This window comes from Mustelus asterias, chromosome 28 (assembly GCF_964213995.1).
Source record: "Mustelus asterias chromosome 28, sMusAst1.hap1.1, whole genome shotgun sequence".
Taxonomy (NCBI): domain Eukaryota; kingdom Metazoa; phylum Chordata; class Chondrichthyes; order Carcharhiniformes; family Triakidae; genus Mustelus; species Mustelus asterias.
The window spans coordinates 3,861,201-3,875,317 of NC_135828.1; the positions used below are offsets into that span (position 1 = coordinate 3,861,201).

The window sequence follows — 14,117 nt, forward strand, 5'->3', positions numbered from 1 at the left end:
TCTCCAAGAAAGTAACACACTCACAATGATCAACACTTGCACTTTCTGCTTTTGGTTTCAGCATTTCAAAAATAAATGTACAAGGTGGTTAAATTTCACACACCCAAGCCGTACAAATGATGCGATCGTAGGCTCAATAACCGTTGGGTTATTCACTTTTCATTTAAATATTTTTAGAAATGCAATGAGCCACATTCTGATTTGCAAATAGCCACATATCGAATAAACTGGCTAAACTCTGCCCCAAGGCTGAATTGAGACACAAAGGAGATCCAAACTATCAACATATGATCATTGATACTTTCTAAACTTTAAAATGGTGTTAGTTACAATGATTAGAAGGTTCCCCCCTCCGAGTGTCAAATGGGAAAAACCACATACTTACCACCATTGAGATTTGCCTCTACAAAGAGGCGTATCGTTTTTACACAGAGCTCAAAGTTTTCGGGTGTCACGTGGGCAGCATCTCTCACAATAAATGACAATGACTCCACACACTTGATGAGCGACTTAGTGTCATGTGAGCCCATGTCCTGCCCGAGCGTTAGGCTGTACTGATTGACCAAAGGAGAAGGGCCCTGCTTTGTACCTTGGCCCGAAGGTTTGTTGGTATCCAAATCATCTTTCCCCACCTGCAAACATCATCATCATCCTCAGCAATAAAGTCAAACACTGAGCTGGAAATAAATACACTACAATCCTTGTTTCATTATCATAATGATGCAAAACACTGTCTGCTTGTTGGACAGCTACTGACTGTTGCCGACCACAGCTTTTATTTTATTTACATTTTGGAAGAGAGTAAAATATCTCGGGGTGTTTCACAAGAGCGTTATCCGACAAGTTGGACACCAAGCTATACAAGGAGATTTAGGGCAGGTGACCAAAAGCTTGGTCAAAGAGGTAGGTTTAAAGTTGGAAGGCAGAGGGGGTTAGGGAGGGAATTCCAGAGTTTAGGGTCTTGGCAGCAGAAAGCACAGCCACCCACGGGGCTAATAAGGGAAAAGCAGGAGGCCAGAATTGGAGGAGTGCAGAGTTCTCAGAGGATTGAGGGCGAGGTCATAGAAGGATTTGAACCGAATAGGAATTTAAAATTCTTGGCTTGCTGAATTCAGAGCCAACACAGGTCAGCGATCAGAGGGGTGATAGATAATGGGATTTAGCCAAAGCTAGCAGGTGGACACATAAATAGAAGGAAATCTGCTTTAATTTAAAATCTTTTCGAAAGTACTACAACAGATCCTATTATTTGCTTCCTGAGAGAACACCAGCCTTTAAGGCAAAGTTACTAAAGGTGATGTTACATTTTATCTGCTCACAATGAAGATCAAATAAATTATGAATTAGCTCATGACTAAATAACTAAGTGGTGCATTATCTGAGAGTGTAGGATTCACACTTTATGTAACAAGATGACCAAGACTCTGGTCACAATATATCAAGAAATACATCATCTCAGAAAATATTTCCATCACTAAAACAATGGGAAGATTATCTCCTCGTTTTCAGTAAGTGCATTGGAAGTTTATAAAAGTAGAAACACAAATTTTGAAGATGAAAATGCAATTGAATCTGACATTTAGTTAAATTAAGTATTTTTGTGGCCACAGACTAGCGACCTCTTCCAGGGAAGGGGGCATAGGTTTAAAGTGCAAGGGGCAAGGTTTAAAGGAGATGTACGAGGCAAGATATTTTTACACAGAGGGTGGTGGGTACCTGGAACTCGCTGCCGGGGGAGGTACTGGAAGCAGATACGATAGGGACATTTAAGCGGCGTCTTGACAAATAGATGAATAGGGTGGGAATAGAGGGATACAGTCACTGGAAGGATAGGGAGTTTTAGTTCAATCGGGCAGGCTTGGAGGGCTGAAGGGCCGGTTCCTGTGCTGTAATTTTCTTTGTTCTTTGAATTACTAATTATGGAAACAGACAAAAGTCTGCCTTAGTGCACACACCACTAGATGTGGGAAGAAAACTGGAATTAGGAAATATTTTTGAATCGCAATTCTACTGAAAGGTTTTGAGAGACCTATTACGCAGGTTGCATTGTTGCAGCAAGTTAAGATCTACAATTTGAGCCGGGTTAAATTTCAGATTAATAGGTTGTGACATTAGTACCTCACAGGCAATTAATTTATACAGAAGTAGGGGAGGTGGTGGCAGAGTAGTATTGTCACTGGGCTGATAATCCAGAGACCCAGGGTCATGCTCTGAGGACCCGGGTTCAAAACCCTACCGCAGCAGATGGTGAAATTGGAATTCAATAACAATCTGGAATTAAAATGACCGATTGCTGTAAAAACCCATCTGGTTCACTAATGTCCTCTGGGGAAGGAAATCTGCCGTCCTTACCTGGTTTGGCCTACATGTGACTCCAGAGCCACAGCAATGTGGTTGACTCTTAAATGCCCTCTGAAATGGCCCTAACAAGCCACTCAGTTCAAGGGCAATTAGAGATGGGCAACAAATACTGACCCAGCCAACGATACCCATAACCCCTGAACAAATTTTTAAAAAGAAAATCTAAAATATCTGCCTGTAATGTATTCCGACAATCACTCAAATGACCGCTCTTTCAGTGTTACTGTGAATTCAAAATGACTTAGTTCTGAATAAACAGAATCATTTGAGGACAATGTTTCAATATTCAGGAACCAGCAGACTTAATCTGAAGTTTGCCATTATTACTAAATGAGGGGAGAAACAATTGCAATCTAGTTCAGAGTATCTTTCTATCAACACCAAATGACTTGTGTCACTCTGATCAGTGTCTGGCAGTGTCCCAGATTCCCACGCTGTGTGGGAAAGAATATAGCGGACAGCAGTATAAATTAAAACAAAGGCAGCTTAAAACATATCTCATCGATTTGTTGGCTCAAAAAAATGGCATAAAAACGTTAAAAGTAACAGTACTCTTGTGGTTGGAAGTCAACAGAAAGAGAATTGTCTCTTTGTTGGATGTGTGGGTGTGACAAGACAGCAGGGAGAAGCACACTAACCAGCCTTCTCAAGAAGGCTCACTTTCGCAGCTCACGTCATGGGCTTTAATCTGGAGCCTTCCGTTAACTGATGACACAATCAACAGGTCCCACTGAACCTGCTGAAATTTTAGTGGCAGAAGGATAGACTGATCTTAAACAGTAAAAGTGTTGCAACTGATTTAAGTCAAAATAGTTTTTCATGGTAACTAGAGGAGACAGATTTAGGTAACTGGCAAAGGATTCAAATGAGAGATGAGACAACTTCTTTCAAAAAACGCAGTGAGTTATTTGTAATGAATTGCCTGGAAGCAGAGTCAATAGTAACTTTCGACAGGAAATTGTTCAAACGCTGTATAATTTACAAGGTTACGGAGACAGAGCAGAAAGTGAGACTAACTGGATTGTTCTGATACAAACCTGTCCTTCTGTGTTAAATGATTCATGGAGGTTACCAGTTACACGGCCAAATGCATTTAATGTCCACATGTGATAAGGTGTACAACAAGGTACTCGGTGATATCTTAGCATGTTTGGACATGCAACGGCTCATTACATCAATGAACAACGGTAAGATAATTACATTTTCAGACTTTTTGCAGCAAGAAATTTTGACAGATTATTTCAGAACATGGAAACACTAAAATCAAAATGTGTATGGTTCACGAGTGTGACTCACCACCAGCCAGCCACTACTGGCAATGTCAACGTCAGTGATGGAACGGTGTACCTTAGTCTGCTTGCCATGCTCATTGTACACTTCAGAGTCTGAAGTGTAGCCACGATCTAAACTAACTTCACTGGGATGGTAAGATGCAATTTCACTATCAGACTGCGCACCTTAAAAAAACACAACAGCATCAATCAGCAGTAGTCAGGTGAGTCTTGTAAATTTGCAAAATTATTGATGTATTTCATTTTTGATGGGAGGGGATTGCATGAAAGAAGAATGTCATAAAAATATTACTACTTTACAGCAGATGATAACCGAACCTCACTGCATTTTGCCAATGCGAAGAACTTCCCAGCCACTGACTTCTAGGATTTTCCTCTTCTGATGGTGTGAATTTAAAGGGACAGTAATGTCCAAAGGCCTTGAAAAGCCTGTACCTTTCACCAGTTTCAGCTGCTGCTTCAGAGCTCACTCAAGCAGAATTTTGTCGTTGTTAACGATATTCTATTCCCCACTTTCTTCACCCAACAATCAACAGCATATGCCAGCTCAAGAATTGAATTACAAAACTTCTCCCCCTCGCATGCCCCCTTCGAGACTCTCTTTAAAACCAAATCTTTGACCAAACAATGTCACCTGTCTTAATGTCTTCTTCTTTAGCTCAAGATTAATTTTTCATTATTGATCATTTTTTCATAAAGTTTATTTATTAGTCACAAGTAGGCTTACATTAACACTGCAATGAAGTTACTGTGAAATTCCCCTAGTATATATATTATATATAATATATATATTCCCATATATAACATAATAGAAAAAGCACCTTGTTTTTTTTAAACCTTAAAGGTGCTACATAAATGCAAATCGTTGTTGATGTTATCAACTTCAGTGAATTGAAGAAGATAATGCAAGGGACATTAATAAATGTTTATCTACCACAAAACAACTTCAGTTTCCTTCTCCACATCACTCAAAGGGAAACAACATTTACCTCTTTAATGTACTGTGGTTAATTATCTTTCTTGGTATTACTAATTTAACCTACTTACCAATGCATTAGATCTGCCACGGTTGATACTCAAAAGCTCAGGTTACATTCAACATTTGAAACAATTAGTCAGATTCACAATAGCTTGCATTAATGGAGTTCTTTCTTGATCAACAAGGACCCAGAAAATATGGATGATTCTTAAGCCTCTATTTACAGTTCGAAGTATCTGAAGCATCGGATGTTCAACATTCTCCCTGCACCCTTGTTTTCAGTTTGTTGCCTTGCCCCTACCTTGACCGGTGCCTGCGTTGTTTTTGAAAAACTAAGTGAAATAGAGAAAAACACCAGCTGCCCAAGAGTGGGCGAAGCTTTGCTTTTCATAACAGCAGTGGGGCTACTTAGTAACGGAGTAATTCTGGAAATCTAACCTGCATCATGGCTATCGACTCCAGATGCTATCTGTAAAGCAGGTGGAGGTTTGACTCCTGCGCCAATACATTCTAGGAGAGTAAACAAGGTACACCAGTCATCACTGGAGTGAATATTGGCGGCATTGGTCTTCAACAGCTCGTGTAGGCCGTATGCAATTTGTCGGCTCACTCGTGACAGGACAACTGGTTTCATCATGAGTAGAACTCTCAGGGACAGAAGCACCTGAAAAATAAATGAGAATATTCTACACAAAAATTCATTCAACTTATTTTCTTCTAGTATTTGAAGCTGGACTAGAAGTCAAAGTTATTTAGTGTCACAAGCAGACCTACATTAACACTGCAATGAAGTTACTGTGAAAATCCCTTAGTCGCCACACTCTGGCGCCTGTTCAGGTACACGGAGGGAAAATTTAACATGGCCAATGCACCCAACCAGCACATCTTTTAGATTGTGGGAGGAAACACATAAACATAGATGATAGGAGCAGGAGGAGGCCATTCGGCCCTGCTCTGCCATTCATCACAATCATGGCTGATCATCAACTCAATAGCCTAATCCTGCTTTCTCCCCATAATCTTTGATCCCATTCGCCCCAACTGCTATATCCAGCCGCCTCTTGAATATATTCAATGTTTTGGCATCAACTACTTCCTGTGATAATGAATTCCACAGGCTCATCACTCTTTGGGTGAAATGTCTCCACGCCTCCGTTGTAAATGGTCTACCCCGAATCCTCAGACTGTGACCCCTGGTTCTGGACACGCCCACCATCGGAAACATCTTTCTGCATCTACCCTGTCTAGTCCTGTTAGAATTTTATAAGTCTTTATGATATTTTCCCTCATTCGTCTGAACTCCAACGAAAACAATCCTAACCTAGTCAATCTCTCCTCATACATCAGTCCCACCATCCCCGGAATCAGCCTGGTAAACCTTTGTTGCACTCCCTCGAGAACAAGAACATCTTTCCTCAGAAAAGGAGGCTAAAACTGCACACAATATTTTAGGTGTGGCCCCACCAAGGCCCTTCATAACCAGAAAATTGCCATTATGTAGCACGAGTAATTCTCCGAGGTGCCCCAGGAAGAATTGATATCAGAGTCCTCACTAGATTCTGTTGAGCATTGAAGACACAAAGGATGTTTTTTTTTAAGAAAGCAATGTATTTACCAAAACAATTTATACAATCTCGACTTCACAGAAATGTCAATAAAATCAAAATGGACATTAAATTGCAATTTGCACTAACGAGGTGCCTCCAAGCCTGGGACTGAGAGATTCTGTTTGTTTGGGCAGTGTAAAATGTGCTTTATTCCACATCTGATTTTTATACCTGGTGCTCGAAACGTACAGCATCAGCCTGCAGCACAAACACCTCAAGGAGCACAAAATTCTCCACGAAAGTGACCCGGTCAGTTAAAAAATAATTCTCATTGGTGTTCCTGAATTTTCCTAAATATCAGTCAGGTTGTGCTTTGTCTTTTTCTAAAGCAGATTACTCACAAACAGCAGCACAAAGTATTTTAACACGGTCAGAAAACAATTGCTTCTGCATAAGATTAAAAATGTATCGGGTTGCAGAGATGTGTGATCATTTTCAAGCTTAGTTCTATGTTAATGTTCACTGTACTAGTGCTTTTCCAATTACTCAATTTCCATCTGGAAAAATCAAATTGAATTAAGAAATAATGCAAAGATTATTCAACTTATTGACTAGGCTGCCATTTGGGTGCTTTACTTTAGGAAGGATGTCAAGATCACTGGAAATGCATGCAAGAGATTAAGGTCATACCAGAATTGAGTAGTTTGGAGCAGACTAGATAAACTGGGCCCTCTTCAATAGAATAAAGGAGGTTGAGGGAAAACATGATATAATCTCTATGGTATAATATAATATGGGAAACATGATATAATCTCTATGGTATAGACTATTCAAAATGATAGTTTTTCATCGAATCATACAGTACAGAAGGAGGCCATTCAGCCCATCAAGACCACAATCCCACCCAGAGCCTATCCTCATAACCCCATGTATTTACTCTAACTAGTCCCCCTGACACTAAGGGCAATTTAGCATGGCCAATCAACTGAACTCGCACATCTTTGGACTGTGGGAGCAAACCGGAGCACCCGCAGACAAGGAGAGAACGTGCAAACTCCGCATAGAGTGTGACCCGAGGCTGGAATTGAACACGAGTCTCTGGCACTGTGAGACAGCAGTGCTAACCACTGTGCCAATTTGTGAAACTTTTTCCAGCTTTAATGAGTTGAAATCTAAAGGTCAGAAATTGAAGATCTTCACTGTGACAAAATAAGGAGTTGAAGAATTGGTTGCATGAAGAGGTTTGCAATATAAGAAGAAAAATAGCAGCAGAAGCTGCGTCCATAATGGATTTTATGGAGATGGGGATAAAATGTCCTTAAAAATAACTTTAAAATATTATGGGATGTGTGGCATGGTGCAGCATGGTGGCACAGTGGTTAGCACTGCAGCCTCACAGCCCTAGGAACCCAGTTTCGATTCCAACCTTGGGTGACTGTATGTGCAGAGTTTGCACATTCTCCCCGTGTCTGCGTGGATTTCCTCCAGGTGATCCGGTTTCCTCCCAGTTCAAGGATGTGCAGGTTAGGTTGATTGGCCATGCTAAATTGCCCCTTAGTGTCGGTGGGATTAGCAGGGTAAATATGAGGGTAAAGTACAAGGATAGGGGGCCTGGGTGGGATTGTCGTCGGTGCAGACTTGATGGGCCAAATGGCCTCCTTCTGCACTGTAGGGATTCTATGAAATAAGCTCTGACCAGAGAGACAGTAAAAGTCCAATGGGCTGAATTGCCTCCTTCAGTATTTTAAAACTTTGACGCTATTTAATTTTAATTCTGCAATGAGAGAGAGTTAAAATCTCACCATCTGTTGCAAGGTTACTCCATGCCTAGAAATACAAAGCTGAGTTTATCGACATTAAAAACACAACTTAAAGACTCTTTTAAAGAAAAAAAAAGTTCAGTTGTGCTTTTCGGGACCTGGTTGTCCTGCACCAGTCGCTGAAGATAAGCATTCAGGTGTAGCAGCCGGTAAAGGCGGCAAATGGTATGTTAAAGTTTATTCATTAGTCACAAGTAAGGCTTACATTAACGCTGCAATGAAGTTACTGTGAAATTCCCCTAGTCGCCACACTCCGGCGCCTGTTCGGGTCACTGCACCTAACCAGCACATCTTTCAAAATATGGGAGGAAATCTGAGTACCCGGAGGAAACCCATGCAGACACAGGGAGAACATGCAAACTCTACACAGAGTGACCCAAGCTAGGAATCGAACCTGGGTCTCCGGCACTGTGAAGCAGCAGTGCTAACCACTGTGCCACCGTGCCGCCCATGTTGGCCTTAATTGCAAGAGGTTTCGAGTATAGGAGCAGGGATGTGTTGTTGCAATTATACAGGGCCTTGGTGAGGCCACACCTAGAATATTGTGTGCAGTTTTGGTCTCCTTTCCGAAGGAAGAATATTCTTGCTCACGAGGGAGTGCAGCAAAGGTTTACCAGGCTGATTCCGGGGATGGCGGGGCTGATGTATGAGGAGCGATTGACTAGGGTAGGATTGTTTTTGCTGGAGTTCAGACGAATGAGGGGAATCTCATACATATAAAATTCTAACAGGACTAGACAGGATAGATGCAGGGAGGATCTTCCCAATGGTGGGGGAGTCCAGAATCAGGGGTCACAGTCAGAGATTCAGGGGATAGACCATTTAGGATGGAGATGAGGAGACATTTCTTCACCAAAAGAGTGATAAGCTTGTGGAATTCATTATCACAGGAAGTAGTTGATGCCAAAACATTGAGTGTATTCAAGAGGCAGCTGGATATAGCACTTGGGGCGAATGGGATCAAAGGTTAAGGGGAGAAAGCAGGATTAGGCTATTGAGTTGAAGGGTCAGCCATGATCGTGATGAATGGCGGAGCAGGCTCAAAGGGCCAAATGGCCTCCTCCTGCTCCGATCTTCTTTGTTTCTATGTACCTGTGGACTGATCTCCTCTCTGCGTAGTAACCGTATTGCCAGGCGAAGCAGACCGACAACTGCTCTCTCAACCAGGAAGCACTGCTCTGTGGCATGAACAGTTAAATGGTAGAGATGATCCCGCACAGTCTGCCAGACACAGGAAACACGATCTCTTTAGAAAGGAAAGAGAAAAAATAATTAGTTAAAAAAAACCAAGAAACCCTTCATTGTTCAGGTTTCTGACAACCAATGAAAGTGGGAGAACATTGCCTCGTTCCTGCTTTGTAACAATCAACTGCTTACTAAACATGCTCTCTCTTCGTTGATGTGAATTCATTCCAAGGCCCAGATGTTCACACCTTGTCAACACTGAATCATAACTTGGATTCATTCATTTATGACTTCCCAAATCCAGGGGAGGCGATGGTCTGGTGGTATTATCGCTAGACTATTAATCCATAGACTCAGCTAATGTTCTGGCCATAAATTCAGCTAATGTTCAGTGGCTTCCATTCTTTGGAATGGAATGGAGTTCCTGGTTGTCATACTATAATTCTTTTATCCATTGCTTTTGAGAAATACCCACACAGGTAGATTTCTCGGCTTCGAATCCCGCCACGGCAGGTGGTGGAATTTGAATTCAACAAAGCAAAGTCTGGAATTAAGAATCTACTGATGACCATGAAACCATTGTCGATTGTCAGAAAAACCCATCTGGTTCACTAATGTCCTTTAGGGAAGGAAATCTGCCGTCCTTACCTGGACATGTGACTTCCGAGCCACAGCAATGTGATTGACTCTCAACTGCCCTATGAAATGGCCCAGCAAGCCACTCAGTTTCAAGGGCAACTAGGGATGGGTAATAAATGCTGGCCAGCCAGCGACGCCCATGTCCCACAAATTAATTTTAAAAATACTACCTGCGTGGTAATTTCTCAGAAGCAAGGGATAAAGGAATAAATTATGGTATGACAACCAGGAACTCCATTCCATTCCAAAGAATGGAAGCCACTGAACCAATCTTTTGTGTAACCTACCAGTTAAGAAAAAAAGACTTGAAAGTAATATTATTTTTTAGAGACATCTCACGCTTCTCATTTTTCTACTTCAATTTCGGGTGAATATCAAGTTAGAAGAACTTGCAAAAAATCAGTTTGACTCAAGTGGTGGGCTCGTGAGTGGGAAGATACACACTTCATAGAAATCATAGAAACCCTACAGTACAGAAAGAGGCCATTCGGCCCATCGAGTCTGCACCGACCACAATCCCACCCAGGCCCTACCCCCATATTCCTACAGATTTACCCACTAATCCCTCTAACCTACGCATCTCAGGGGCAATTTTTAGCATGGCCAATCAACCTAACCTGCACATCTTTGGACTGTGGGAGGAAACCGGAGCACCCGGAGGAAACCCACGCAGACACGAGGAGAATGTGCAAACTCCACACAGACAGTGACACAAGCCGGGAATCGAACCCAAGTCCCTGGAGCTGTGAAGCAGCAGTGCCAACCACTGTGCTACCGTGCCGCCCATGATATTATACTTATATGGTGTTCCTGGTTGATCTTCGCACTCAGGACTCTTCAAGGAGGCCAGTTTCATCCATGAAATCGAGGTGATAATGGGGAATTTGTTTGGAAGGGCTGGTGGGATTCCCCCTCCCCAATTGTGTTTTCTATCACATCATTCCCTTGAATTTTTTGGCACCTTTGAAAAGCTTCCCGTTTGCAAATAAATTCCAGGCTACCCTTAAACAGCCAAAGGAGAGACTAAACGTTTCTGTCATGTGCTACAATTGACAATAAATCTGATTTGCATTCAGCTTCCGAGGTTAACCATAGCTCTTTAACCGTGAAGTGACCAAGCAGCTTCCTTTGTACCTGTTTTCCAGCACTATTCGCAGCAGCATTTCTAAGCAGAACGCCGCATCTTCTTCATCGTAGGTCTCCTCATCCGGTGTCACGGAAATGAGAGCCTGATGGAATTCCAAGTTCGAAAACCAAGTTTTAACGTGGGGTAGGGGCAAGAGAAAAACTCTCAAAATCTAAACAGGCCAATATATCACCAAAGAAAAGTATCAAGATTAGATTAACACTGCATTATGAATGCAGCATAACCTATCCTGTAATTTTATACATAGAAGAATTAATGTTCAATGCGATAGATTGGTGTGCCCTTGTATCACGAGGCAATTATACTACAACATCCTAAAATGAAGAAACAATGAAGTATAACGCTTTCCTTAATTTTGCAAATTCTTGTAACTTGCCCCCCAACAAACACTCAGCAATCTTGAAGGAACGACAACGACTTGGATTTGTTTAATTCAAGCAATCCCATTAAGAAAACAGGACCTATGGCAGCTAAACAGATCAAGCCCCAAAACTACCATGGAACATAGAAAGTGTAGGGGTAGGCCATTCGACCCATCGAGCCTGCTTTACCAGTCAATGTGATCATGGCTGATCCTCTATACTTCTATTCTCTCCCCATACTCCTTGATGCCTTTAGTGTTTAGAAATCTATTTCCTTCTTAAATATATTCAGTAACTTCACCTCCACAGACTTATGTGGTAGAGAATTCCACAGGTCCACCACCCTCTTGAGTGAAGAGGTTTTACCCCAACTCAGTCCCAAATGCCCTACCACCGTATCCTAAGACCGTAAACTCCTGTTCTAGATCACCCCCTCCTCCCCACACCCACCAGCCAGGGGGATCATCATCCTTGCATCCTGTCTGTCCAGGCCTGTCAGAATGTTGAACGTTTCAATGAGATCCCCTCTCATTCTTCTGAACTCCAATGAATATAGGCCGAGGTGAACCAATCTCTCCTCATACAACATTCTACAGCAATGGCACTGGAGATTCCATTGTGTATAACGTTTGCTGCATAGATACCTTCATCAGTTCTTGAAGAGACTCGAGCTGAAGGAATTTGCTCTCAGTAATCAGCTTCTCAGGATCACATTGCTGGAATGAGAAAGCCAAAGTAAGGTGAGCCAAATATCAGCAGGACATGTAACAATGTTGTCACTCACCTGAACTGTACTTCATGTGCCACTAAACATGAATTCATCTAATAAATATCCTTTGCTGTAACACCAAGTCAAACAATATAAAATTGCTTGTGAAATAATCACACTGAGCATTTGGAAGAACAGTATATGAACTTTTTGTGCAAATGTCAGAACAAATTATTTTACAGAGTTAATGGAAATGGATAGCAAAATTGAAACTACCCTTATGTTCAAGGTAGAACAACAGTAAAATAAAAGTTGCAGCCAAAGGAATGTCACGGTAGTGGTGTAGTGGTAATGTTACCGGGACAGTAATCCAGAGGCCCAGGCTAACGCTCTGGGAACAGAGGCTAGAATCCACTGAATTTAAATTCTGCTAATAAATCTGGAATTAAAAACTAGCCTCAGTAATATTAACCATGAAACCATTGTTGAAAAAACCCAACTGGTTCACTGTTGGCCTTCAGGGAAGGCAATCTGCCATCCTTACCTGGTCTGGCCAACGCATGACTCCAGACCCTCAGCAATGTGGTTGACTCTTAAACACCCTCTGAAATGACCAAGGAAACCACTCAGTTATATCAAACCACTACAAAGTCTACCAAAAGGAATGAAACCAGACTGATCACTTGGCATCAACTGAGACACCAGAAATGACAATGGCAACCTCAGCCCTGTCGACCCTGCAACATCCTCCTTACTGACATCTGGGAGCTTGTGCCAAAATTGAGGGAGTTGTCTCTCAGAACAACAAGCATAGTCACACTCACAGAATAATACTTTACAATGTCCCATACACCAGCATCAGAACAGACCACAAGAGGTGGCAGCACAGTAGTACACAGTCAGGAGGGAGTTATCAACATCGATTCTGAACCTCATGAAATCTTAAGGCATCACATCAAACACATACAGGAAACCTCCTGCTTATTAACAACTACCGCCACCCACACCACTCCCAGCTGATGGTGTTACCGTCACAGAATCCCCCACTGTCAACATCCTTGGGGTTACCATTGATCAAAAATTCAACTGGACTCACCACATAAACACTGTGACTACAAGAGCAGGTCAGAGGCTAGGAATACTGCGGTGAGTAACTCACCTCCTGACTCCTCGGAGCCTATCCATCATCTACAAGGCACAAGTCAGGAGTGAAATGGAATACTCCCCACTTTCCTGGAAGAGTGCAGCTCCAATAACACTCAAGAAGCTCAACACCATCCAGGACAAAGCAGCCTGTTTGATTGCTACCGCTTCCACAAATATTCAATCCCTCCACCAATGAACAGTGGCAGTCTTGTGTACCATCTACATGATGCACTGCAGGAATTCACCAAGGTTCCTTAGGCAGCATCTTTCAAACCCACGATCTCTACCATCCAGAAGGATAAGAGCAGCAGGTACCTGCTAAGAGCAGGTAACATTTGTGGCACATCAGTGCCATCTCCCACAAGGGAGAATCCAACCATCTCCCTATGGCATTCAATGGCATTACCATCGCTGAATCTCCCACTATCAACGTTCGGGGTTTACCACTGATCAGAAAGAGTTGAGTCTGTTGATTTTGTGGAGGGATAGAATGAGATGGAGAGGTGGAGGTCGAAGGTGAAAAGTTCTTGATTAACAAGGGGATCAAGGGTTACAGGGAGAAGGCAGGAGAATGGGGATGCGAATCATATCAGCCATGAATGAATGACGGAGCAGACTCGATGGGCCGAATGGCCTAATTCTGCTCCTAGAACATAGAACAGTACAGCACAGAACAGGCCCTTCGGCCCACGATGTTGTGCCGAGCTTTATCTGAAACCAAGATCAAGCTATCCCACTCCCTATCATCCTGGTGTGCTCCATGTGCCTATCCAATAACCGCTTAAATGTTTCTAAAGTGTCTGACTCCACTATCACTGCAGGCAGTCCATTCCACACCCCAACCACTCTCTGCGTAAAGAACCTACCTCTGATATCCGTCCTGTATCTCCCACCACGAACCCTATAGTTATGCCCCCTTGTAATAGCTCC

At 42.4% G+C, this 14,117-nt stretch overlaps 1 protein-coding gene across 6 annotated transcripts in view; it reads right to left on the reverse strand.

The window, feature by feature from the left end:
- Nucleotides 1-14,117, reverse strand: part of gbf1 (golgi brefeldin A resistant guanine nucleotide exchange factor 1) — a 210,121-nt gene that overhangs the window by 14,109 nt on the left and 181,895 nt on the right. For 4 of the 6 annotated variants that reach the window (XM_078199352.1, XM_078199351.1, XM_078199350.1 and 1 more), the window contains exons 27-32: nt 11,977-12,048; nt 10,958-11,052; nt 9,092-9,245; nt 5,071-5,296; nt 3,658-3,818; nt 386-632 (exon numbers count right to left, since the gene is read on the reverse strand). In XM_078199352.1, coding sequence (XP_078055478.1) covers nt 386-632; nt 3,658-3,818; nt 5,071-5,296; nt 9,092-9,245; nt 10,958-11,052; nt 11,977-12,048 — 955 coding nt within the window. The remainder of the gene's footprint in view (nt 1-385; nt 633-3,657; nt 3,819-5,070; nt 5,297-9,091; nt 9,246-10,957; nt 11,053-11,976; nt 12,049-14,117) is intronic. The other 2 variants (XM_078199354.1, XM_078199353.1) reach the window with 1 other exon arrangement.